The 27,619-nt window shown below is 45.4% G+C and overlaps 1 protein-coding gene across 6 annotated transcripts in view; it reads left to right on the top strand.

Moving 5' to 3' along the window:
• Eva1c (eva-1 homolog C) overlaps window positions 1–27,619 on the top strand; it is an 88,471-nt gene that overhangs the window by 19,023 nt on the left and 41,829 nt on the right. For 4 of the 6 annotated variants that reach the window (XM_004842284.4, XM_021256160.2, XM_087213116.1 and 1 more), the window contains exons 2-3: window positions 19,512–19,708; window positions 22,975–23,098. The exons of 1 other annotated variant lie outside the window; for it this stretch is intronic. In XM_004842284.4, the coding sequence (XP_004842341.1) occupies window positions 19,512–19,708; window positions 22,975–23,098 (321 nt within the window). The remainder of the gene's footprint in view (window positions 1–19,511; window positions 19,709–22,974; window positions 23,099–27,619) is intronic. One more of the 6 variants, XM_021256157.2, reaches the window with a different exon arrangement.

Below are 27,619 nucleotides of genomic sequence, written 5' to 3'. Positions count from 1 at the left end.
GGTTTTTCTTAGTAGGTAAGTTTTTAATTATGTTTTCAATTTCATTGATTGGTATTGGGTTGTTTAGAATTTTTAGGTCTTCTTCATTCAACTTTGGTAGTTCATGTGTGTCTAGGAATCTGTCCATTTCTTCTGTGTTTTCCATCTTACTGGCATATAGGTTCTCGAAGTAGGTATTGATGAACCTCTGAATTTCTGCTGGGTCTGTTGTAATTTCACCCTTTTCATTCCTAATTGCATGCATTTGGGCCTTTCCTTTCCTTTTTCTGATAAGGTTGGCTAAGGGTTTGCCAATTTTGTTGATTCTTTCGAAGAACCAACTCTTGGCTTCATTGATTTTTTGTATCGTTCTCTTAGTCTCCATTGAATTGATTTCTGCTCTGATCTTTATAATTTCCTCCCTTGTATGAGCTTTGGGTTTGTCCTGCTCTTCTTTTTCTAGAAGCTTGAGGTTCAGCATCAGGTTGTTTAATTGGGCTTGTTCTGTTTTCCTAATATGAGTATTCATTGCTATGAATTTCCCTCGTAAGACTGCTTTCATTGTGTCCGATAGATTCTGATATGTTGTGTTGTCATTGTCATTTAATTGAAGGAACTGTCTGATTTCTTCTTTAATTTCCTCTGTGACCCATTGGTTATTCAGAAGTGGGTTGTTCAATTTTCATGTGTTTATGAAATTCTTGTGGTTTCTTTTGCTGTTTATCTCCAATTTCATTGCACTATGGTCTGATAATATACAGGGGATAACTTCAATTCCTTTGCACTTACCTAAATATGTTCTATGAGTGAGTATGTGGTCTATTTTGGAGAACGACCCATGTGCAGCTGAAAAGAATGTGTTTTCTGATTGTGTGGGGGTGGAACAGTCTGTAAACTTTTGTTAAGTTCATTTGTTCAAGAGTTTGATTGAGGTGTAGTATTTCGTTGCTTGTATTTTGTCTAGTTGATCTATCTGTGACAATGAGGTATTGAGGTCCCCCACTACTATTGTATTATTGCTTATATGGTTTTTCATGTTCATTAGTATTTGTTTTATATAGTTGGGTGCACTAGTGTTTGGTGCATAGATATTTATGACTGTCATCTCCTCCTCTTGGATTGTTCCCTTTACAAGGATGTAGTGTCCTTCTTTGTCTCTCTTAATCAGTGAGGATTTGAAATCCACTTGGTCTGCAAAGAGGATAGCTGTTCCTGCTTTCTTTCAGGTTCATGTCACATGGGGTATTGTTTTCCACCCTTTAATTTTCTGTCTATTAGTTTCTTTTTGAATTAAGTGTATTTATTGTATGTAGCATATTGCTGGATCTTGCTTCTTGACCCATTCTGCCAGTCTATTTCTTTGATTGGTGAGTTGAGACCATTAACATTGATGGTTATAATTGATACATATTGAGTTATCCTTGTCATGACTTTTTCTTTTTGTTGGATTCTCCCTCTTCGCTTTTAATTTCTTGTCATGCCCAGTGGATTCATTCTGCTGCTCTTTCTTGGGTTGTGATCCTCATTGTCTTTTCCAAGGATTTTGTCTAAAATTTTTTTGAGTGCTGGTTTGGTATTCATGAAGTTCCTAAAGTGCTCTTTGTCATGAAAGTTCTTATTTCACCATCAATTTTGAAAGATAATTCTTCAGGGTACATCAATCTGGGTTGGAGGCTGTTTTCCTTTAGGGCTTGGAATACATCACCCCAAGCTCTTCTTGCCTTGAGGGTTTGCATTGAGAAGTCTGCTGTGATTCTGATGGACTTTCCTTTGTATGTGATTTGTTTCTTTTCTCTCACTGCTTGTAGAACTTTGTTCTTCTGTTGGGTTCCTGGAATCTTAACTATTATATGCCTATGTGTAGATGTTTTTTATCAAGACTAGTTGGAGTCCTATATGCCTCGCTTATTTCTATGTCAAGTTCTTTTCCCCTGCTTGGGAAGTTTTCTGCCATCACTTCTGTGAACAGTTTTTTATGTCATCTGCACTCTCTCCTGCTTCTTCATTGACTCCAATCAGTCTTATGTTATTCTTCTTTGTATTGTTTAGCAGCTGCTGGATTGATTTCTCATGGCCCCTTACAATTTTAAAGAAATTTTTCTTTTCCTCTTCACTAATTGCAATCTTATCTTCTATATCTGAAATTCTGTCTTCACATTGGCTCATTCTGCAGCATAGACTTTCAATGGAGTTTTTAATCTCCTGGAAATCTGTTTGCATCTGTTTTATGAATTCCATTTGTTTCCTATGTTGGGATTCCATCATGTTCCTCAGCTCCTCTATTTTTTTTATCTGTGTCTTCTCTAGATTTATTAATCATGCCTTGCACTATGGGCACAATCTCTGCTGTTATGTGAGAAATTATTTCTGATTTCATTTTTTCCAGATCCTCTTTCATTGCTACTTCAGGGAGTCCAGGTATTTGAGTATCAGAATGTTCCATCTCATTTCCCTTTGGGGTTGCTGTAGGTGATCTGGAAGTCTGTTTCTGAGGCTTGTTTACATGACTTCTCATTTCAACGTGGGGGAGGGGGTGCTAGTGGCACCCACACAGCTCATCTCCTCTGTACTGGGAGCTGTTGCATGTTGACCTGGAAGCCTCCTCTGCACTGGGAGCTATGGCATGCCTACCTGGAAGCCTCTTCAGCATTGGGAGCTGTGGCACGTTGACCCAGAAGCCTCCTCTGTGCTGGGAGCTGTGGCACGTTGCCCCGGAAGCCTCCTCTGTGCTGGCAGCAGTGGCATGATGACCTGGAAGCCTCCTCTGCGCTGCGAGCTGTGGCACACTGACCCGGAAGCCTCCTCTGCACTGGGAGCTGTGGCACGCTGACCCAGAAGCCTCTTCTGAGCTGGGAGCAGTGGCATGCTGACCCAGAAGGCTCCTCTGTCCTGGGAGCTGTAGCAGGCTGACCCGGAAGCCTCCTCTGTCCTGGGAGCTGTGGCATGTTGACCCAGAACCCTCCTCTGCACTGGGAGCTGTCAGTTCCTCAGTCTTTATCATTCCTGACACTGGCACTGGCCATATGGTTTGGATGTTGTGTGTTTCCCAAAGGCCTGAGTAGTAAAGGTTTGTTCCTGGGGTAGCAATATTAGGAGGTGTTGGAACTTGTATGCAGTGGATTCTAGTGGGAGTTCCTTATGTCATTGGGGGTGTCCTTGAAGGAAATGTTAAGGGGATTGAGGTATCCTGTCTCTCTCCACTTTCTGTCTTGTGATATCTGCTCCCCTGTGAACTCCTTACCATTGTCACCTTGCACCCTCACAAGAGGCTCAAAGCAGTGGAGCTGCCCAATCTTGGGATGGAACCTCCCAAACCATGAGTTAGATAAACCTTTTTCTCTTTATAAGTTAACTGCCTCAGGTATTTTGTTGCAGTAATGCAAAACTGACTAACACAACTTTCTTGAAGAATATGTGGCACATATTTTATAGAGTTCCCCTTAGTTAGTATTTGTTTGATGTGTACTCCTGGTTGTATTCTTATGCATTTGGGGCAGGACTGTCACAGCCAGAGTGTTTTATTCTGGATGCATCACACCAGGTGAATGTCCTGATGCTCACTTCATCACCCTGAAGTAAGGGTTGATTATTTGGTTGAGTTAGGGTGAAGGCCTCTTCTAGGTTGAAGAAGTCATTGCCAGCCTAACTCACTGAGATGAATGGGTTCTCTCCCTTAGCCATCTGCCTGGCAAGGGTGGAAGGCTCTTGAACTCAGAACAAGTAGGTTTTAGAGCAGAAGAGGGGAAAGAAGAAAAGGTTCTAGGAACTGGAGCTTCAGCAAGGGGAATGGTTTGGGGAAGGCAGCACTCTGATGTTAGGATGGGCATGAGGAGAGTGCTGGGTCTGGAAGGGGCTTTGGGTTAGAAGTGGGTGGGAAGAGAGTCAGCCTTTGCTCACCTGCAGCCTGGCTGAGCACTGCCGCAGAGCCCACAGAGCTCACTGCTACATTTTAAACATTTTCTTTGCAGTTCTGTACCCAAACAGAGCAACTCCTTCTTCCTAAGCTTTGGCTCACCTGCCGCTCCTTGTGTGCTTTCCTCTGGCATCCATGGCTCCCAGATTAGCCCCAGGAATCATTTCCATTAAGGTGATGCCCTGCTTGGCACTTCTGCCAAGTCCTGTTATTACTATCTGCTCTTCATCTCCAGATCAGACATGGTCCTTACCATTAGAATGTGACAGCCCAAGGCAGCCCCTTGGCTGCTAGCAAAGACCTGACCTCACAGATGCAGCTTACTGGTTGATTTAACAAGTGAGCAAGGCTTGACTTTTTTTCTACATGTGTGCAGGAGCAGTGGGTGGGTGCAGGTTGACAGGGACGCTGTTTATGTCACCTCCAGATATCTCAGGCCTCCTATTAGTCCCTGAGCAGAGGTGAAGGAGGATGGGGCTATAGGCAATTTTCCCTGTCTGCACTGCTGTCCGTATATCTGCCTATGGCTGTTTTGGGCTCATTATCAGGATGTGTCCTTCCCTTTCCTTTGTTCCTTCTTCTCACTTCATCTATTTACCTTCACCTGGGCTTCTAGTGCTCCTGGAGAAGAACCAGTTGTGGAGATTTTCTCCACAACAGGCTCATGGTCCCCACCCTCAGGGAGTCCTTTACTGGGGTCTTCTGCATGCCTTTGACAAACACAACAAGGAATGGGGGTAATATCAATAAAGACGAACATTTATCCAGAGCTGATGTTGAGCAGAGGAGTTGTGGGCTGAATTATGTCCCCTCACAAAAGACATGGAGTCCCAACCCCTGGCACCTCAGAATGTGACCTTATTTGGTGATCAAGTTAAAATGAGGTCATTGGGGTGGGCCCTGATCCAGCATGACTGGTGTCCTTACAAAGGGGGAAACTTGGACATAGAGGCAAGCACACAGGGAGAATGTCACCTAAAGACTGGAATCCTGTTGCATATTTTTTATCATACTTTGTAAAAACACTCATAAAAGAGAACTTCCAAAACTGCTTCAGAAAATGGCAAGAATGGTGGAATAAGTGTGTTCAAATTGAGGGGAAAGGGCCGGGGAATCTAGCTCAGTGGTTTCGCTGCCTGCCTTGTAAGCGCAAGGACCCGAGTTCGATCCCCGGTACCAAAAAAACCAAACCAAAACAAAAAAACAAATTGAGGGGAAGTATTTTGAGGGGGATTAATGGCAATATCTTTTATTATAAATTTAAAAATAATTTTAAGCGTCCACTGAATTTGTTGCTCGTACTGTGTAAATGGTTGGCTAATAAGCAAAGTGAAAAGAGTAAGAGAGGCTAGAATGAGGACTTTTGGTTGTCCCTGTGTCAGCCTGCCATTTACCTGCCTCTAGCAGTTGAAGCAGATTCTGGTTCTTATTGAAAAGTATGGACCGTTAGAGCTGTCAGCATCTGCCACAGACTCAGTTGTATCCACGACATGCTTGCCCTGTGCTCCTCTTGGGAATGGCTGGGCCTCTGTTCTCTGTGGGTCCTCTGGGATCTGGGTCATGGAAAGCAGGTGCCCAGGCATGGCCATACCTCACATGGCAGGTGTCTCCCCACACACATGCTCTGTTGCCCTCTTGGAGCACTGATAAAACACAACTTGAAAAATAATTAAGAATGTCAAGATGGTGACAGCAGAACATTAAACCAATCCCAAGTCCCTTTGGTATGTGGAGCCCTGCGTGACTCTCTAGGCCCTGAACCCATGAATTTGACACTGATTTCAGCCCCTCCTGCCCCGCTCTGCACTGCACTGCACTGTCCCATTAAAAGCTGTCCTCCTGTCTTCCCTGGAGCATCTGTCTCATGTCTTCACTATGGGTCTCCGCAGTCCATTCCAAACAGGCCACTCAGGGTTTCTCTGCCTTTCAGATGTGACCAGCATCACCCCCTGCCTACTGTCCCGCAGTAGCTCTCATCTGCCTTCAGATGCAAGTCCAGCCTCCCTTACAAGGGGCTGCTTCCTCCCGGCCTCAACTCCCATCTCACACCCTGCCTTCCAGCTGTGTTGGAGATTGAGAAGCTGCCTTGGAGTCTCTGCACATCTGTCCCTGCAGGTCCTTTCCACTTGGTCACCTTCTGCTCTTTCTGCACGCATTGCCTCCCACTTGGAAGCCCTCCTCTCCTTTGGGCAGGTCAGATACATAACCCCCCGATAAATCCTGTGCTTCTCCTATTGCAGCATTCACCTGCTGGGGTACAATAATCAATTGGCGACTCTTGTCCTTAAGGCCAGGGCCACATCTGGGTCTTTTTAGCAATGAATGGAGAAGTCAGCACTTTTGCCTTCCAATGGCGTGGTGAATCTCTAGTTTGGAGGCCTCAGGCTTCCCAGAAGTAAGCTGTTCAAATGCTAGTAAAAGGTGTGGCCCCCAGTCCTTGCTGTTTCCTCTTCCAGTCTATTAAAAGCAACTCATCATGCTTGGCCTCTATACTCAGAGAGAGATTTGAGTTCCCTACAGTTGCAATTTCTCTTTACCTCAACTTTATTAATTCATGCAAAGTCTCTATTTCTCTCCCACCCTTCTCTTTCTGTACATTCAAGATAAATCTGAGCACAGTTTTGAAAACAAACTTTAAGGTAGTGAGAGGTGTTGAACAGTTCCTCCCTGTTATGGTTTAGATCTAAAATGGCACCCAAAGCCTCACGCGTTTGGAAGGTGATTGGATTGTGGGAAGCTGGCTTGTTGTTGGAGGTGGGGTTTGGTCAGAAGAGGTGGTCATGGCGGGCATGGCCTGGAAGGGTTCCTCTCCCTTCCCAGCTCCTCCCTTCTTTCTCTGCTTCCTCTCTGCCACCATGAGCAGCTCTTCTCTGCTACACTCCTCTGCCATGCCATTCTGCCTTAAAGCCTGCCGACCGCACAACTACTGAAATGTCTAAAATGTGAGCCAAAATAAACTCTCCTCCTTTTAGTTGTGGGTGTCAGGTGTTACGTCCTGGGGATGGGAAAGTGACTAAAACACTCCCTGTTCCAAAATCCTGCACTTAGGGATTGATGAGAAGACCTGTCAATCTGGTAAGGCACTGGACCAGAAGTCACAGTTCATAGGACTCTTGCCTGAATGAAATTCCTTAAATATGTATTTTCTGTTAGCCACATCACTCAGACACATTAGATAGCACCTCAGCACTGAATTTAGAGGCCATTTTAAACAATGAAGTCACCGGCAGCAGCAATAACAGAAAACCTAAAATGCAAAAGCCACGGCACTAAGTAGGCCATGATGTGGACCCTTGTTTATTATATGAGAGCCGAAATAGGAAGGTTGAACACTGCTTTGTTCTCAGCTGGGGGAACAGTGTGTCAGGAAACTCAAATTTGTTACCACACTGCCCGTGTCCAGGAAAGCCCTAAAGGTATGTTATGGAGTGGGTGGGTTTGCAAATGCAGAATCCACCAATGCCAAGAACTGATCATGTGAACACCAGTGGACTGGCCATCTGATTGTCAACTTATCCATCAATGAACTGGGGGTCTGATTTTCAACTTGTCTGTCCAGAAGACAGCCGGGGACCAAGATGTGTAAAATAAGGCAATGCATAGAGAACAGGATGAGGGCAGTTGGAGGAACAGGGTCAGTGAAGAAAGAGTAAGAGCTCACAGCGGAATGCAGAAAGTGTGGGTCCCTGAGGCCACTCCATGAAGCCTGAGCCTGCTAGGAGAGGTTTCAAACCGGCTTTGGGGTGAGCGTGCCAAGGAATCAATTAAGAATGAACATGAAGGCTGAGGCCAGCCCAGCCTAATTACTAAGCAGGCGCCTGTATTTCTTTTCATTTGCTACCTGTGGGCACAGCCTCTCTGCTTCTGTAAAATACAAGGGGAAGAACACAGTGGCTTCCTCTTTAGTCTAAGGCCAAAGAACACAGGCAGCATGGCTTGTCTGCAATCCTCTACTGAGACTGTGAGGGAGTCAGCTGGATGCCCAACCTGTGCTCACAGCAGCTGTTGACATCACTTTGAAACTTTAGGAACTTCAGGCACTGGTTTGGTCACCCACTCAGGGAACAAAGCATGTTCAGTCAGGAGTACAGCAGAGGTATCCTCTTCCCACCCCAGACATTTCCACTTTCAAAATAGCTTTTTTGTGGTCTATAATGCTACTCTCGAAATATCATCCCTAAAGTGTAAAAAAAGGTTTCATCATTACGAGCAGTGAAATTACTATATAATTTTCCAATTAACTAAATAAAACCCTAAATACACGCCCTCGAGTCTTAATTTCTACCTTGAAGGTGGCATGCCCACCTTGATCATCCTACACACTTTGAAAGTGGGCAGAGGTGAAAAGCTGTTCCGCACTGAAAGCTGTGTACGAGGTGGGCTGGTGACAGCTCCTTTCTGTCCTCACGTCTGTAGTTGACTCTGCTCATCCTTCTGGTTGATCAGTGACCCTGCTTGTTTCTGAGAGCCTTTGTTGTCCCCAGGGAGACAGCCACTAATTTGGCCACTTCTAAGCAGCACAGCTCAAGTATAGATTTCATATCTGAGTTTTAAGTGCTGGTAAAAGTTGCATTAAGTTATCAAATGCACCGAGATCCTGGCTTCATCGCCAAGTGGCTGTGGGGTTGGAGGATCGCTCTGCACCCCAAAGAAAAGAAAAAGTGTTTTGTTTAGATGCTGGGGATTGATCCAGTTACCTCTAAACTAATCTAATCCAGATGGTGTTCATTGAATCGCTCTCTGAGGTTGGTACCTGGTCACCAAACAAGGTGTTCATTTTTGTAGGATTTGAAATGTTTGGTTGAAAAAGCCCAGAGGAGCTGCTACCAGATCAGTTTGGAATAAAATAGTGAATATAACCTAAAGACTGAAATTCAAGACCAACACAACACATTTAGAGTAATTTTTAAATTTGTATTACTATTTTTATATTAGTATTATAATTTGTGGGACCAGGGATTGAACTCAGGGCCTTTGCACTGAGCTACATTCCCAGGCTTATTTTATTTTTATTTTTTTAAATTTTTATTTTGATACAGGGTCTTTCTAAATCACTGAGTTGCCCAGGCTGTGATTTAACTTGCAATCCTTCTGCCTCAGCCTCCTAGAGTTTTGGGATTACAGGCATGTGCATCACCACCCCTAATTTAGAGTAATTTTTAAATTGATTCCTTTCTCTCTCTCTCTTTTCTTCTCTCTTCTCTCCTCTCCCCCATCTATCCACACACACCAACAGTAGATTGAAAATATTCTGAAAAAACTTGTATCTGTACTGAACACGTACAGTTTTTTTGTTAGTGTTTGTAAATAATACAATATAACCCCTATTCACACAGCATTTATATTGTATTAGGTAATACAAGTAATCTAGAGATGAGTTAAAGGATACAGGAGATAAGTTTTATGCAAATTGTGCCATTTCATATAAGGAACTTATGAATCTGGCTATTTGGGGGTCTACAGGGGCTCCTGGGATACCCAGGGATCTCTCTCTCTCTCTCTATATATATATATATATATAAGTATATAGAATTTTTTCTTTTTACACAGGGCCTCAATATGCAGTGCAGGCTGACCTTGAACTCACCATGTAGCTCAAGGTGATCCTCCTCCCTCAGCCTCCCAAGTGCGGGGATCACAGGTGTGGGCCACCACACCCAGCTATATATGCATATTATGTGGGGAACTCTTTAAGTACTGGTTGAGGCTGGTTGCTGATGAGGATTAATTGGACCCTGCTGCTCACTCATTCACCTTTGATCAGCTCTTGCTCTGCTAGTCTTCGTCACTTATTCTCACCCATTATTCTTTCAAAAATGGTTTGTTGTTCTACAGTCTGCCAGACTCTTTCTAGGTGGTGAGGATATAGCCTAAACCAAAGCAGACTACTTGTTTACATTCCAAAGGAAAGGAACAGACCTGGTGTCTCTATGTATAAAAGTACCACAGAGTCTTGTACTCCAGGTGGTGGAACTGCAACCCACACACATAAATGTCACCATATGCCACACAATGACATTTCAGTCCATGATAGACTCCTGCTCAGGTGTGTTGTAGGATACCCTGCTAGGCCTGTATAAGTACATACTATGATGTCTGCACAGCTATGAAATTGTCTAATCGCAGTCCTCAGAATGTATCCTTGTTTTTTTAGTGATGCATGATTGTGTATGTGAGGACATCTATGCAGAAAAAGACTGCTTAAAACTTAAATGAATATGTGGGGGAAAGCAGAAGCCTTGATGAATCAGGGTACAGATCAGTGTACAGAAAGAGAAGGAGATTATGGGAGAAAAAATAATAAGGGACAATTGAGTAAGTTAAAAACCAACATTAAAATGAAAGAGTTCGAAGTCCAGGGTAAGCGGACAAAGTCTCTGTATGGGTAGAGAATGATGTCGTGTGGCACTCTCAGAATATGAAGAAATGTTCACTTCCTAAGACAGAAAAGTTGCAGAGCCAGGGCTTTAATGTCAAATCTTAGCAGACAATTTCCAGGTTTATTTTTTCCATTATTGAGGAATTTGAGAGGATTTTATTCCCATACACTCTGAGATCCCTTTAAATGCTTTTGAAACAATGGCATGGAAGGGAAGTTTATAGTTTTATGCCTTTGGAAATAGAATTACTTGGTTTTAAGACAACCAGACAGCTTTACTGTAAAGAGCATAGCTGGGTTTATTCAGGAGCGGGTGCTTGGAAAGTGGATATCAGGAATTCATAGGCTCAAAAGTGACATAGCAGAAGCCAGCAGACTCATCCAAATTAGCACTTAGCTGATTCTTTTCAGGGTGCATTGTATTCATTCCTACAAAAAATGCTTCCGAAACCTCAGACCTGGGGCAAATGATTTATGGCATAATCCCCTTCATATAAATGAGCCCTTCTTTTGGGGTAGTTTTACAGAACATTAAAGCAAACATTACCCACTCTTTTCCTAAATGTCTTACTCCTAAAGCCAAATGCTTCTCTCTTTTGGGGTTCCCTTTTCCATCCAATTTCTTTTGCTTCTCATATCCTCATTACATTAGTCCATTTGTTGTTATTATTACAATCAAAATACTTCAGGCTGGGGAACTTTATAAAGAAAAGGGGTGTGTTTTGGTTCACGGTTCTGGTCCAAAGTCAAGGACCATCCTTGTTTGTCTACATCATCTGGTGTCTCTTCTTACTTATTTATTTTTGAGACATGGTCTAACTATGTAGCCCAGGCTGGCCTCAAACTCACAGTGATCCTCCTGCCTCAGCCTCACGAGTGCTGTGATCACAGGCGTGAGCCACCACACCGGACCTGGTCTCTCTTCAGACAAAGCCATCAGTATTAAATCACTTTATCTAATCTAAAAGCCACCACCTTCGAACACCACTGTTGGACTAAGTTTCTACTCTTAATGTCTCAGTTTCACCCCACAGACCCTGGGGGTACACACTCAAAGGTAAACCATGCCACTCCTGCTCTTCTGTCTTTTGGGGGCGGGGGGGGGGGTGCCAGGGATCAAACTCGGAACCTTGTGCTTGCAAAGCAGGCATCGGCACCACTGAGCTGAATCCCCGACCCATCCTCTTCTCTTTTCCCATGCACATCAACTCTAAAGTAGGCAAAAATCTCCCATTTGATGGAGGAGGAAACAGAGCTACAATGGCAGTGCTGAATGTATCAGAGAAGCACTGATGCAAGGTGTTCCTGGGCCTGAAGTCCTTCCTTCCGTGGAGCCCACTGCCTCCATTTCTCTCTTTGGGACTTCCTCTCCGGCCTGCCTCTGTCCCCACCTCCTCTCCCACATTCGTCAATGAGCAGGCCCCGTGAATGTGCTCCCAGAGCCCATGGCTTCCACTTTGGCTCATGTGATTTTTAAGTAGTAGCACACCAAGGTAAACAGTATGACTGGGAGGCTAATGAATGCGACCTCAAAGCCCTTTTATCTCCTTACTAATTTAATTCACTTTAATTGTAGCTTTGCAGTAGTAAGGTCTTAACTCAAGGAAATGGGTCCCCCAATAAAGGTAGGAGGTCACGTGGAATGAAGGTTGCAACCCTAACACAAACTAGTGAGGGGTTTTGGGTGAAGGGGTTTGGTATTTCTCAAGTCTTACCATCTTTCCACTTAACACAAGGACCAGGTGGCAGAGTGCTGGAGTCTCATCAAGTGCCATTGTCCTGTGCAGCTACAAAAGGGGGAAAGCTGTGCCCTATGCATTCATTTGATGCCTTGGGCTCCATCCATCCTGTGCCTCCCCTACTTTCTGTGGCCTCAATCTGTTCTTTGTCCACATGGGACAGCAGACGGGGGGAGCAAAGAGTGGTCAGTCACGTGGGGGTCCAAGGGCCAAACCTGCAAACATCACTTGTCTTCTCTCCATGGCCCAGAGCCTTCCACTGGCCCACTCTCACACACGGTGGGGTGCTAGAAAATGTACTCTTCCCACCCAGAAAAGAAATGTTGTCTCTGCCCCATCTAGACTCAGTTTACCTCTCTCCTCCTTTGGTTTGTTTGGGGATCTGAGCTCATCGTTTCTGAGCAGTAATCATTCTCTGTCACCCTCATCCCTGGGGATACCCCTCAGGTATCTAAGAAACAGGCTGATGGCTCTAGCTCTCTTCATCATTAACCCCCGAGTTGAGCATCTTAGTCCAGACTTGGGTCTAGAGAAAGGACTTAAACTCAGGTCTAACGGCACTTTTTTGTTTGTTTTGTTGTTTTGTTTTGTGCTGCTGGGGATCGAACCTAGAGCTGCGTGCATTCTAGGCAAATGCTGTACTCCTGTACTACACCCCAGCTTTAACTTCAGTTTTTGATCTTGTTGCTCCTGGTGTATGCTACCCAATTCTGGGCTCTTCACCCATCATGAGGCCTCTCTTGCAGCCTTAGGAACACTGACTCATTGCTCTAAACAAATTTGACAAACACAAAAGAGAAAAACCACCCTTTTCTGGAAAAGAACTTCAAACATGTAGAGACACCATGAGTATTTGTGAATGAAAGGGCGTGTTCTCTTAACTACAGTATTTACAAAACCAGGGTGCCCTTAATTTTAAAAAAGAGGGAGAGGAGGAGGAGGAGGTAGCAAGGATCTAACAATTGAATTCCATTCTCTTCCCAGAAGTAAGGTTGTGAAATTGGTCATTGGCGGTGGGGAGACTTCAGCACATGGTTGCAGGGCCAGGGACTGATGCATCTACATTCTGTTCTCAGAGGGACTCAGGCCCCGTCAGTCCTCAGGAAACTTGGATTTCTTTGGAGAGTCTCTGGATTCAGAAAAGAAAGGGGCAAAGAATTCACAGCCCATTTTGTCCCTTCTAAATTATTAGACCTTAATTATGAGGAAGAAAGAAAGAAGAGAGAGAGAGGGAGGAAGGTGGAGGGAGGGAAGCAAGAAAAGAAAGAAAAAAGAAAGAAGAAAAGGAGAAAAGGAGGACAGAAGGGAGAACTCCTTTTCCACAAAAGCTCAGCATGGCGTGCCTGGACCTTGAGGGCAGTTACCCGGCTGTGTGCTTCTCTCTGAGTTGTCCGGAGTGCAGGGGGCTGATTAAGAGTGGAATTTGTTTAGAAACAGGTTGTTCAACGTTTTACCAATGGGAACTCAAGGTTAATTTGTGTTATTCAAGATTTACAATTTCACAGTAAGACCTTAGAGTTATGCAGTGGTTTATGGTGGATAACAGATGATTCTGCCCATTTCATCGTTTGTTTCTCCTAACAAAACATGGGAACACCAATCCTCAGCAGTGAGCATCAGTCCTGCACCCTGGCCCCAACTTGAATCTTAGTTGTGACAGTTTTACTCCTTTGCTCTCCTGTCCATCACTGGCTCGCTCATGATAGAGATTCTGAAGCTGTCTGGGACTCAGAAATCAGCTGGGTTAGATATAGGTCTTGGTGCTGACCTATGCAGAAATCAAGTGAATATTTTCTTAAGAACAATGTGTTCTTACCAAAACCTGTAAAGGGAAGGTTATAGCTGTAAATGCACACATAAAAAGAATAGAGTATTCCCGCATGAGTAACCCAATGATGCCCCTCAAGGTCCCAGAAGGACAAGAACAATCCAAATCTGAAAATAATAGAAGAAAAGAATTTTTTTTTTGTACTGGGGATCAAACTCAGGACCTTGCACTTGCGAGGCAGGCAGCGGAACCACTGAGCTGAATCCCCAGCCCGAAGGAAAGAAATTCTAAAGATTGGAGTGGAAATTAATGAAATTGAAACACAAACAAACAAATGAAAAAACCAGTGCAAAGGATCAGTGAGTCAAAGAGTTGGTTCTTAGAAAGGGATAGAAGGGGATCTGGGGAGAGGGGGGAGAGGGGAGGGGAGGGGAGGGAAGTGAAAAGGGTCGAGTTGTGATGTGTGTCTGTACCAGTCCAACCACGATGAAAGTGTTTACTGTGCACTGCAAAAATATACTAACAAAAAAAATGAGGAAAACAGAATGTGTTTAACCTGAGCCTGCAGATGCTTGCTGCAGAAAAGCGGGGGTCTGATCAGTATGGGTGCCAGCCTCGGTCTCCAGAGGTCCCACGGCACACTGGCCTATCTACCTAAGAGAAGTCTTGTGGAGAAGCGTGTTGAGCTGGTTTTAACTCAAAAGCCCCAAGCTTATTTCCTCTTTACCCCACTCTGTGTAACCCACTTTTCCCCAGGACGCTTTGGGACGGACACTTGCCATGATTAGTGGAAAATCAGTCCTTTACATCATCCTGGTTGTTCTTCTAGTCATTACATTGTACGCAAATGAGTTTTCATTGTCAATATGATGGGGATGATGATCCCAAGGATGGTTTCTCGATATTTTTCTGAAGATGGAGGAGTGTTCCTGTTGCTGTTTAGGGACTTGTTATCAGAATTCTCTAGAGAAACAGAATTAATAGAAAATATATGTATAATATATCAGGGATTTGTTAGGCAGGCTTACGGGATCAGGGGTGGGAGAGTATGCAATGGAGAGCCACAGATCCACCAGCGGCTCAGTCCAGAAGATGGAAGCTGTAGAATAAGAGGGATCAAGCTTACAGCACCAGTCCAAGGTCAAAGGCCAGCAAGCTCACTGGGGATCACAAGTCTTAGTTGAAAGGCTGAAGAAACTGAGACTTGGAGACCAGAGTCAATGGCAGCAGAGGATGGACCCTCTCAGAAAGACTGGAGCTCTTCAAAACGGGGCAGCTTCCTTCTTCTTTCCCTTGTTATTCTGTCCAGGCTATAAGCCTATTGGTTTTTGCCACCCACAACCCATCTGGGTCTCCTGTGCTGTTTGCTGATGTCCATGCCAATCATCTACAGACACACCCAGCAAGCACTCTGCTTTATTAATCTGCGAGGCAGTTTCTAATCCACTTAAGTTGACATATCATGATTAATGGTCATGGAGCTCATTTCCCAGGAACTCTTCCTCTTTGTTTAAAAAATGAATACATAAAAATCTTTATCTGAACTACTCTTAATATCTTTCCAATCCAAGCCTTTCAAGATCTTTTGAGAAAGGCTCCAGCCTGGTTGTAGCTGTAGGAGTATCTGCTGATCCACAGTGGGGAAGAGGGAACAGAAGATCTTGGAGTTCGTCCTCAGCTCTTCTCAGATCCCTGAACTATGTGAGGGACACAGTCTGTGACCTCCCATTAGCCCCCTTTTCCATCCTTTAACGAGGATCACCCCAGTGTCTCAGGCTGTACTGGACTCCAAGGCCTGACTTTTTAAGTGTGTACTTTCATCATCTTCTTCTAGGATAGTAAATACTTGCCTATAAACACAGAGTTAGATTGTAAAAAGTCTGGCTGAGACTATTAAGAAATAAAGCATTTTCGGGCCAGGGATTTAGCTCAGTGATGCCACTGCCTGCCTCACAAGTGCAAGGTCCTGAGTTCCATCCCTGGTACAAAAAAAGAAAAAAAGCATTTTTGATACAGTGGAAAATTTGATCCAGACAGATATTAACCCATAATTGCATTAGTAGCTGGTTTTTGTTTTGTTTTAATGTTCTTTTTTGAACCAGCCAGGAAACCAAGGTGTGGGGAAGCTAAGTGTCTTGTCGAAAGTGCTCAGCCCACTGGAAACGGGGTTGGTCATTGGGAAAACAGAAACGCACTGCAAAGGAAATTAGACTGGGGGTGGTTCATCTGTTATCTGTGCTTTGTTCAAGGCCAGTCTTGGTAGAAGGCTGCTGTTCCACCCTTAATCCCACCTCCATCCTGGGGTGCACTTGATCCTGAGCCCATCTTCACTCTTCATCCTGTCATTCTTGTTTCCAGCAACCTTCTCCATGCAGCCCTTGTACGCTTTGGCCACTCTTGGACATTTCTATGACCTGCAATTGCTCTACCCTCAGAGGACTTTTGGATACAACCGCCTGCCCCTCCAGCTTGCTGGTATGACTGCCGCAGTCTGGCCTTGCTGGCCCTCAGCAGAACTGATCCTCTGGCCCTCGGCCCTCTCCTCTTCTCATTGCCTTCCCTGTATTTAGATCAGAGCCCACGGCCCATCATTTCAAGTAGTCTCTGGCCAATCCTCACTTTCAAACTTGTTGGACCTCAACCCATGTGAAGAATTATACTTTACACATCACCTAAGACTCATCTGTATACATATTTATGTATACACATGCATATATGCATGGGCTTCTTCCACCTTTAATTCAACCAGTCATTTAAAAATCCTCCCCGAACATCAGTTCTTACAATTATAGCCCTATAGCCCCACTTCTTTTAGCTTCATCAGGTTGTTGTAATCCTCATTTATATTAACTGTATTAGTTTCCTATGGCTGCTGGAGCAAATGATCACAAACGTAGTGGCTTAAAATAGCAAAAATTTAATCTTACAGTTCTGGAGGTCAAAGTCGAAAATGAAGGTTTTGTCCAGGCTGTCTTCTTGTTTTTACCATTTTTAGAAGCTGTCTACACACTTGGACACACCGCTGCATCCATCCAACCCTAGTTCCATTGTTGAGCCTTTTGTTTATTTTCACTCTCATGCTTATCTCCCTTTAAGAACTTGTGATTATGTTAGGCACTTCCAGATAACCCAAGATAAACTCTCCGTAAAGAGCCTTGGCTTAATCACATCTGCAGTGCACAGTGGCACAATGTAAGGTCACATGATCACATGCCCTGGAGTAAAGACCTGTAGACATCCTTAGGAGGCATTATTCTGCCTATCAGAAGCACCATTTTGATTTTCCCAACTTCCATTCATTTTTCAACCTTTTCTAGACAGGTTTATGTTCCCACTCACTACCCAAAAATGATCTTTCAAGTGCTCCATGTTATTTAAATGAATGGGAAGTTGTAGTAGTTCTTCCTAACCTTTTGAGCTTCTGCCTACAGAGTAACACTCACCAAATAAGGATATGATAGGTGGTGGGGGTGGGAGGCTTAGGCTGCCTGCTGCTCTGTGCATGGGTGTTTTGATGGAAATGGTCCCAAGAGAGCCAGTTCTGTTTAGTGGGCTTGGCATGTTTAGTGTGGCAATAGCATGAAGAAAGGTAATGGCCCAGCCCAGGCCAAGTTTCCTTCTCACCCATGTAGTGGTCTGTGGAGCAGGCAGGAATCTGGGACCAAGGTGCCTTCTGTCTTCTGGCTCTGCTACCCTGAGAGCCTTGCCATTTCTTTTAGCTAGTTACCCATATGGCCTTGAGGATAAACTGGGAACTTTAACCCAGTCATGTCTGAGAATTACTATGACACTGTAGTCAGCTGGCCATTCAGCAGGGCTCTGGGAATGATGTGGTGATAGAACATTCCGAAAAGAAGCCTGAAGAGAGCTAAGTAAGGGCGCTTCAGGGTGGGTGCTTGCCTAGAGGGAGCACTGGTGTGGCCCCGAGTTCCTGAGGCAGAGTATAGCTCACAATAGGGTGCTGAGACCCCATGAAGGGGGCCCAGTGCTCAGCGCTCAGCACTTTAGCAGAGCCCATGTGGGTTCCCTACAGGGAGACTTTGCAGCCCAGGATCTTGGAGTTTCAGCCTGGCAGGGTGCACCGTGAGGGTGATGGTGTTCTTGTGGCGAGCAGGACACTCGGACTCACGTTGCTGCCAGATGTTCCTCTGCTGCTCTGGTTAGCTTTGCTTCCCTAAGTGAACTTAACTCAGGGTAGCTGATTTCACCATCATTCTCCCAGTAGTTTTCAAGGGTGGAAATAAAAGAAGTTCAGAAGTGGAGCTCAGATCTGGGTCAAGCCTGCCTGTAGCTGTTCACAGCCTTCCTTCCTCAGAACACCGTGGATGGGCAAATGGGACTACCAGACTGCTTTGGTCTCTTAGACTGTGGGTTTCCTGGAAGCCCAGGGAGCTGGCCTGGGTGACTCTTGCCAGGAATTATGTTTCTGAGAAGATTTGGAAACTGAGCAGGAGTAAAGGAAGCATGGGTCATGGGTGTGGGAATCGGGGCATTCTGAAATGGCCCTCCCTCTCCCTAGCTCCTCCCTCTCAGAGGCCCACGGCTGCCAGCCGTGTCTCCCACACACCTCACCAAAAAGTCCCTGGCTGTGCTCCCAGCAGCCTTGCTGTTGACCTTGTGAGGTGTGAGAAGGAGGAAGGAATCTACATTTTGGATGAAACTTCCTTCCTCCTTTCTGAGAAACAATCCAGATCCCAAGGCCTACCAGCCCTTCCTTAGAGCTCCTCAAAGCATAGGCCCAGCATGGCTTCCTCAACTTGCCTGAGAAGCATCTGAAGTCGCTGGGATTGGGAGCCTGGCTTAGTTTCCTGTGGCTGCTGCAACAGATTTCTAAAACTTGGGTGGCTGAACACATGAGAAATTCATTCTCTCCTAGCTCTGGAGGGTGCAAGTAGGACTCAAGTTGTTGATAGGGCCTTGCTTTCTCCCTGCTCTGGGGAGGATCCATCTTTGCCTCTCCCAGCTTCTGGTGCTGGCTGGAAATCCTCAGCTTCCTTTGGTTTGTAGATGCATCCCACTAGTCTTCACACGGCTGTCTTCCTTCCGAGTCTCCTCCTCCTCTTTAAGGAAGTATATAGTCATATGGTATTAGGGTTCCTGCTTTATGTGTGACTTCATTTTAACTGATTATATCTGCAGTGACCCTGTTTCCAAATAAGGTCATGTTCTGAGGTTCCTGGTAAACACTATTCAGTCCACAGCAAGGCCCACCATAGCACATGTCTTCCCGGCAGGCCTTGCACACCCCAGAGAGCACTGCCAGGCTTTCCTGTCCAGGGCCACGCTGGCCGGGAGTGGTGTCCTGAGGTAGAACCCCACCTCTCCCTCCGGGAAGGCCTAGGAGATCAGGGAATGCAAGTCTCCTTCATGACGGGCACCCACATGCCTAGGGACACCCACTCAGCCTATTTTCCTGCTTTAGAAAGGAGCTTTTACTCTGTGGCTCCTGGCCAACCCCCAAGTGCTTCCTGAAGGGGAAAGTGCCCTCCCTGCCTCACAATGGGCCACCCCAGAGCAAGGCTCCAGGCCCAGCCATGACAGCTGCCTGCTTCTGCAGCCCCAACTCCAGGCCACATTTGGGGACCTCTTCAGATCAGTCTCTATGGAGGTCACATCCCACATCTTCCAGACCCAGCAGCCCCTTCTCCAGGGCACTGATGTCCTCCTGCTTCTAAATCCATGAAGGACAGATGGGTTCCTGGGCCACTTGTAACGCGGCTGAATATTTTCCAGGTTACCTAACCAAACTCCTGCAAAACCACACTGCCTATGCCTGTGATGGGGACCATTTGAATCTCCAGTGCCCTCGGCATTCTACGATAAGTGTCCAATCAGCATTTTATGGGCAAGATTACCAAATGTGTAGCTCTCATCAGCCTGAATCCCAGAGGGAAGACAGCTTAAACTGTGTGGCATCCACCACCTTGCAGGTATTACCTTCTGTAGATGTGTTAAGTGATCAAATGAATCTCTCTCTCTCTCTGTCTGTCTCCCCCGCTTCTCTCCTTCCCTCTCCCAACTTCCCCATATATATTTGTGAAACAAACTTGATCCATGAAAAAAATCCCAATTATTCATACAAATCACCAATTTTGCAAGTAGCTGTTATTTGCTTCTTAAATGAGTCTTTACCATACAAGTACAAATAGTATCCCTACCTGTTGGAGAGCACCCTAGTACAACTGCAATATGAATTTACTTACAGGCAAACTCCTTCTGGCAGTGAAGCAAAGAATAACCATGTTGGGCTTCAACCATCAGGCCCACACCTCCCATAAATACACTAGCATAGTGTATTGTGCGGATTCTTTGGTGGAAACTACAAGTTATATCTGTGAAGCAGACATATGAGATCACAGCCAACTTCTCAGGCAAGGGACTTCAGAAAGAAAAACGTCAATGACTATCTTTTGTTTTGTATCATTTGCTTCCCCCTTGTAGATGATCATGCTGTTGTCACTTGGAGTTATTTGGAGCAGCCTCTGCTGAATTTGTCCTTTTAGATAGAACTAGGAATTGGGGGAAGGGATTTTAAGTCATTTGGGGTGCATATTTGGGAGAAGAATTGATAGAGGAAAAGACAAAACTAATATTTTAATAATGGCCTTAGAATATTCATGGCTTTCAAATGACCTAAACAACAATTCCACCATCTTTATTCCCTCAACATTTAACTAGTTGGCCAAAATTACCGAGTTACTTGGTCTTAGATTTTTTAATGACTCCTAAATCCCATATGAAAACATTGAAGGCAGGGTGTTTAGAGCAGGTGTTAAGTTCGAAGTCAGCTTTATTTTGCCTGCCATAGGAAAGGTGGATAAAGATAAATTTACTAAGAGGACTAAGGATAAATAGAAGTAGCTTCCATATTGTATTGTTCTTCCCAAAGTACAAAGAATAGAGATAAAAAATAATATGACATGTAAAGACTTTTTCTATTTTTCACACTATTTATTGCTTTTGTTCCAAGAATCTTTGCCTTTGGGTAGTCATGTGATTTGTGAAAACATCCAGTAGTCAGAAAGAATGCATTTGAATGACTTTCCCAGACATGGCTTCCATATGTGTTTCTTCCTCATGTGACCCACCCTAGCCCAGTTCTTCCCCTTGGTGCTCTGCTCAGGAGCCATGTCCCTGTTAGTCTGCCCCACTCCCCACCAACTGTCATGCCCCCTCATCCCTGCTACCCACACTACCTGCTGCCCTCCTAAACACGTGAAAATAGTGTCAGCCAGTGCCCAAAGGGCGGAAGTGCCTACTTTGTGAAAGTATGAACTCCTTGCACGCTGGAGTCCCTCCCTCGGCCAGGTACCCCTGAGGGAAGAGGACGTTCCATTAGGCCAACAAGCTGGCATTTTTTAACACAGTTCTGATGCTGTTCAGAGAGCTTGTTTGCCAGAAACCTCCCCACGCACTGCCCTTTTATCCAGAGATCAAGAGGCCCTTTCCTTTAGGACTTTGAACTACCAGGTGCCGAGGTAAACTGCTTCCTCAGAGGGGCAGTGCTTAAGGTAGAGAGAGGACAGGTTGACGTCCATACAGGTGACCACCACTGACCCAGCCCGTGACTAATGCCAACAGGAAGTCCCTCTCTGCATTTTCCAGTTTGTGACACAGTTTGGACACAGCCTATTCTGGGGTCCACTCTGGGGTTTAGCGGGGGACTTCCTCAATCTAGTCCTAGAGTATTAAGTAGATTCATGGGGCTTTTTTCCCCCATTAAGTTTATTGGTACATTTTAGGTATAAAATACGGTTACTTACATCATTGGGATCTTGTACCATTACATGAGTATCTTGGTTCTTATTTTTTTCCCCTTCCCCTGCCTTCCCTTCACCCCCTCCACCCTTCCTTATTTGCAAAGACTTTGTTTCCATTTTTTTCCTTTTCTCATATTTTTTCCCTTTTTTCCCTTCCCCTTCCCCTCCCACTTCCCCTGCTCCTTTAGACCTTTTCTTCCTGTTGTGCAATATCAATTATACATTTTTAAAGTTACAATATCAAGACCTAGGAGACATTACCACAGAGTTCACAGAATTTAAAAGGATATAGAAAGCATATTTCAAAAATCTTTTTTGAAATATATTGGACAACTTCTAAGAAGTACCTTGGAAGACAAATTAATGAAACTAACTCTGGAGGAAATATAAAATTGGAATAGCACCTATTAAAGAAAGTATATTCCTAGCTTGAAAACTTACCTATATGATAACAACAGGCTCGTATACATTTTAACTGATAAATTATGTCAAACATTTGAAGCAGAAAAAAAAAGAAACACTTCTCCCCTCATTTTAGGAACTCAACATTGTGCTATCATGGGGCTTTTTTTGACTGTATGTGGTATAATTTTTACCAGGACCAAACCTGGAACCTCTGAGTTCATCCAACTTCTGTTTGGAAACTAGGAACTGGAATAAAAGCAGCGAAAGACTGAACCCTTCTGTTAACCAGTGTGGGATGTTCTGTGAGCTTCCAAGGGGCAGATTCATTCACAAATGAAGGAGTTGTTTGGAAAAAACCAGGGTGTGTGTGTGTGTGTGTGTGTGTGTGTGTGTGTGTGTGTCTAAGCTTTTAGGCCAAACGCTTAAGAGAATGTGTCAGTATTCTACTAAGGGAATTGCTGGACAAGGGAGACATGGGCCCTGTATCCTTGAGTTTGGTCAGTGTGGGAATCAACTTTTTATTGTTGACCTGTCTACTGGTCATGAGCTGGAAAGAATTATGGAGTCCGAGGCCTCCTTCCCTTACCCTGTGCTCCTGGGGCCTGGGCAGGGCCATTTCTAAGGGTGATGACCTACACTATGATTCCTGGTGGCCATTGTTATTTGGGTTCTAAAGTGAGGACCCCTCCTCCTTGAAGTCCCCTCCAGCCCAACACTCAAAGGTAACATGGGACCTCACTCATATCCCCTAGATCCTCCATATGTGGCACTTTTGCCAAAAGAATCAATGATACTGCCAGCTGTGGCTGGTTGGGGACTGGCTCTCCATGGGAGCTGATTGGGCTGGATCAGGTTTCTCCCTGTGGGAAAGGGAAGAGCGACAGCAGCCCATCAGCCTCAGATAGGTACAGCTGGGGCTGGACAGGGAGGGAGCCCACTTCCCAGAGCCCAGAGCAGCCCAGGTTTGGGGGCTGCCAGAGACTGTGTATAGTTTACAAGCCTGTCCCTTTTCTACCCCTCCTTCCTTCTAGAAGGTGCTGGATGAGTGCCAGAACCAGCGGGCCTGCCACCTCCTGGTCAATAGCCGTGTCTTTGGACCTGACCTTTGTCCAGGAAGCAGTAAATACCTCCTGGTCTCCTTTAAGTGCCAACCTAGTAAGTAACTTCTGAGGGGGGACAGTGTGGTTTTTGGGGCTGGGTCCTGGTTTCATTGACACTCCTGATGAAAATTATTCGGCCGGGACGTTTGTCCAACTTTGACACTTTTGTTAATAGGAAGGAGGGGAGGGGATGTGCATCCTCAATCCATGAATTTAAAACTAAACCATTTCCCAATATCTGAAACTCAGTTGTACTGATGCTAGGAATAATAGGGGTCGTGAGGAACTCCTCTTACTTTCCCTCAAAATTCTGCTCTTTGGAGGCAGTCTTATCGGGAGACTCCTCAATTCCCTGAGGACCAACCTCATGAATGTCACCAGAGTCCATGTCCTCAGGTGCTTATGAGCTGCCTCTACACTTCATTGCCAGCAGGCGCTCTGGTAACCCGGTTCTGTTAGCCATGTTTGTTCCTGAGGAGAATGCGAGGGGACATGGCCAGAGTGGTCCCTTTTATTCTGGTTCCGGGACTTTTCTCCATCGCCTTTTGCCATTTTTGTGGCACTTTGGTTTTGAGGAACCAGAAGTGATCACTTTTGTAAGGCAGAAGCCATCACTGTTCGATGAGAGAATCAGCTTCCACATGTGGAGGACACGCCTGGGAGAAACCCCAGGTAACTGCAGCAAGAGACATTCACAAACACAGTGTTGAAGGAAAATGATAATGACTTAACCAAAACACGCAGGATAATAATTTTTACAATTCCCACCACCACCCCAACCCAGCCATTTTGACTCTGTGCTCTGTTCCTTGTTGGTTCCGACCAGGGAACTCAGTGTTCCCCGGAAGTGGGGCCTAGGAGCTGGAGGTGGGGGACACCCCGTGCTCCTGAAAGATTCCTGATCCTCTCAGTGAATATCCAGGCTTCTCTCTTACCTTGGGCCTGCCCCTGGAGCTGTACCCCAGTACTGTGCAGCTGAACATACACATTTGCTCACTCACACACACTCACACTCACACATCTGTGTCGGTGGACACACAATCACATACTCCCAATACACCCAACAGCCGTGCACACTTTATCATGCACACATGCCTTATTATACACACTCAAACATCCACATGATCACACACATCCATACTATCACATACACTCATTTGCACATGCACACACATACACACAACCACACATACCCACCCACACTCACATGCATACACAATCACAAATATCCACACATAGGCCAGGACACTGCAGAGCAACCTAACCTTCCCTTGGGAGCCACCAGGTGTCCCACCAACTCCAGGCTCAGTTGCCGGGCCTGGGAAAATCACCTCCAGGTCTCCATGCCCTTTGTGGCCCTCCTGCAGCTGCATCTCAAAAACAAGATGCCCTTGATTGTGCCCTCGACTTCCAAGAGCTTTGCCTTCATTCTTTTTTTCCTTCTATCCTCCACTTCCCTCCTTCATGGTGAAAAAGAATATCCCACTCAAAAGCCGCCCTTGTTCAAAATGTTAGCAGTTGGTGAATCCAGGTGGTGAGGATATAGCTGCTTATTGTGTATCTTTCACGTTTTCTAGGCATTTAAAATTTTTTGTAGTAAAATGTTGGGAAAAAACCGAAGCTCTTAGGGGCATCAAGTGGTCTGTGTAATACTGGCAGATCCTTTGTGTTTTACTCCATTTTATGTTATTATAATGAGTTTCCTGAGGCTGGGTAAGTTATATAAAAAAAGAGGTCTATTTTGGCTCATAGTTCTGGTCCAAGGTCAAAGGCCTACACCTGATGATGGCTTGGGGAAGAATCCCGAGGTGGCTCCAGGCATCACATGGTGAGAAACAGGGTGTGTGTGTGTATGTGTGTGTGTGTGTGTGTGTGTGTGTGTGTGTGTGTGTGTGTGTACCTCCACTGGCCTCTCCCCCTCCTTATAGAGCTACCGATATTCAGTCATAGGAGCTCTACATGGATGACTTAATCCTAAACATCTCCAAAGGCCCCACGTCTAAACTCCATAGTCTGGTTAAGTTTCTACCATCTTAATACTTTACAGTGGGGATTAAACGCCAACATGAGTTTCCGAGAGGACAAACTGCATTCAAACCGTAGCACTTGGATACTTCAATGGTGGGCCACCGTCGTCTGTTTATTAATTTCATCTCAGCCAACACTTACTAAGCATCTGCTGTGGACAGCTGTTGGGCCAGGTTTGGGTTTGAAGAGATCTCATCTTGCAAGTCTTCTTGCATGGGGGTTCTCTCCTTTTCCTACTCCCCTTCCAGAGCAGTTTGCACCCTTCATTCAATGACTGCTCACTGAGCTTCCACAGAGCTCCCTCCTTACCATTGCTTAGGTTCCAGCCAAAGAACACCTTTCTAGGGTGATTTGCTTTGTCCAAAAATATATAATGAAGGGTCAGGGATTTAGCTCAGTGGTTCCCCTGCCTGCCTCGAAATCGCAAGGTCCTGAGCTCGTTCCCTGGTACCAAACAAACAGAGAAAAACATAGAATGAAGACCCTGCCACTCTCATGCCCCCACCGTTGCTTCTTTTTATGAAAACCATTTGGATTTACCCTGCTCATTTGTGACTTGTGGGTTACTTTACACACACGTACCCCCATCAAAACTGTAAGCCATCCAGATGGCAGGGACTCCATTGCTCACCATTGTGAGCCCAGCACAGTGTGGGAATTGAGTGCATTTATGGAGCAAATGCTCACCCAGCAGAAGCCAGATATGGTAACCAGAGCTCACAGTCTAGCGGGACTGCAAGTTCAAGGTGGAATCACAGAAATGCGTGCAAGATTCGGAATGGGTCAGGGCTTCCACAGAGGCACTTGAAACCGTGTGGGCAGCTCATAGAAGGCACTGACCTCTGTAAATGGTTCAGTGGCATTTTCCTGAGCAAGTGATGATGCAGCTGAAAACTGCAGGAACGGAGGTGGGAGAGCACAGGAAGAGCAGCCCATCCTGAGGCTCGAGGTTGGAGGAGGCAAGTGCCCTGGCACAGCCATTGAGGAAGGCAGGAGGGCAGGGGCAGGATCCAGGGCCCTCACAGTCAAGGAGGGGGTTTGGAGTCTGTCTGCCTTGATGAGGTTGTGGAGCCACCCCAGCTGCCTACGGAGAAGAGATGGGGCCAAAACCCCGTGTGATTTAGACTTTGGCAGCCCTGAGGCCTCTAAGTTTGACAGGTGGAAGCGAGACATTGTTTACATCCCCTGTCTCTTTAGCTGCAGCCCTCCTACTTCCTGGGGCTCTTCTCATCTCCCCAGTCCCACCTCTGCACGACCCACGGATTGGCTACCACTGCATCTTGTAATGTGCAGAGCGATTATGCACATCTCTCCCAGCTCTGCCTGTGTTCTGTGAATCTGGCCTCGGGGGCAACATTCCCACCAGGGGAATCAGCAAGCCCTGTAAATCAGGGTGGCTTGGTTGGCTTCTCAGAGAGCTAGCCAGTCCTCACCAGAAACTTTTTTCCTTAATGTAATTCATGCTCCTTCCACTCCTCAAATCTCAACCTTTCAGGGAGTGTTGGTTTCATCAGATGGGGATTTAGGCAGTTCTGGGTTCGTATCCCTTTCTGCTGTCAGCTGCTGTGTGATCTGGACAGTGTAAGGGTAATTGCTGTAAATGAAGATGATGCCTCTTCCATACAGGGGTATGGAGAAGACTGTAAATATGCAGGGTCATAGGGAAAATGCTTAGCCCAGGACTTACTATGGAATTGAGCTCAGTCATTGGTAGCTATTATCCCAATATGCAGATTAAGGTAATTCTTGCCAAAGCTGTGAATGACTGAAAGGCAGTAATGATGTACCAAGGACAGAGGTGGGGAGTGGCATGGTGTGTCCTGGGTGTAGGGCAGGGTGCTCTGCCTGTGCAGAGTTTAAAACACAGTACAAGAGACCAACGTCTGCCTGCATTTTACTACCACCATGCACGGGCAATCACAACCAATGCCGGTAATCAAATACCCTTATCCAGACAGACCATTCCCCCTGCCACCTTTGAAAGGCCATTGCTGATAGGCAAATGTGTACAAATGTCCCCACCTTAGGATAGTGGCATTTAGGGTTTTTCAACTTCATGGTGGTGCGAAAGTGATACACATTCGGTGGAAACCATGCTTTGTATTTTCATTTTTTGTTATTTTATTTTTTGGTGCTGGGGATTGCATGCAGTGAGTTTTGAGTTCTGATCTTTCCCTGAACCAGCCATATGCAATAGGATCTTCTCCTGCAATTCTGGGTGGTGACAGCAAGCCACAGCTCCCAGTCAGTCATCCGATCACAACTGTGAGCAACAGATACTCGGTAGGGCACTGTGCTCTTAAGCTATGAGGTTCAGAAGGTCAGAGGTGTTAAACGCATTAAATTCTGATTTATTTTAAAAGGGAAAAAAACCCTATTTCTGTTGGGTTTTTTTTAAGGCTTACAAACCCGGCACAGTGGTGCATGCCTATACTCCTAGTACTCAAAGAGGCTGAAGCAGGAAGATCACAAGTTTGAATTCAGTTTGGACAACTTAACTTAGCAAGACCGTATCTCAACACAAAAAACACAAAAAGGGCTGTAGCTC

This window comes from Heterocephalus glaber, unplaced genomic scaffold, assembly GCF_053883595.1.
Source record: "Heterocephalus glaber isolate CG9 unplaced genomic scaffold, H.glaber_assembly_v1.0 deba00000122, whole genome shotgun sequence".
Classification (NCBI taxonomy): domain Eukaryota; kingdom Metazoa; phylum Chordata; class Mammalia; order Rodentia; family Bathyergidae; genus Heterocephalus; species Heterocephalus glaber.
This window is presented reverse-complemented; position numbering and strand designations above follow the sequence as displayed.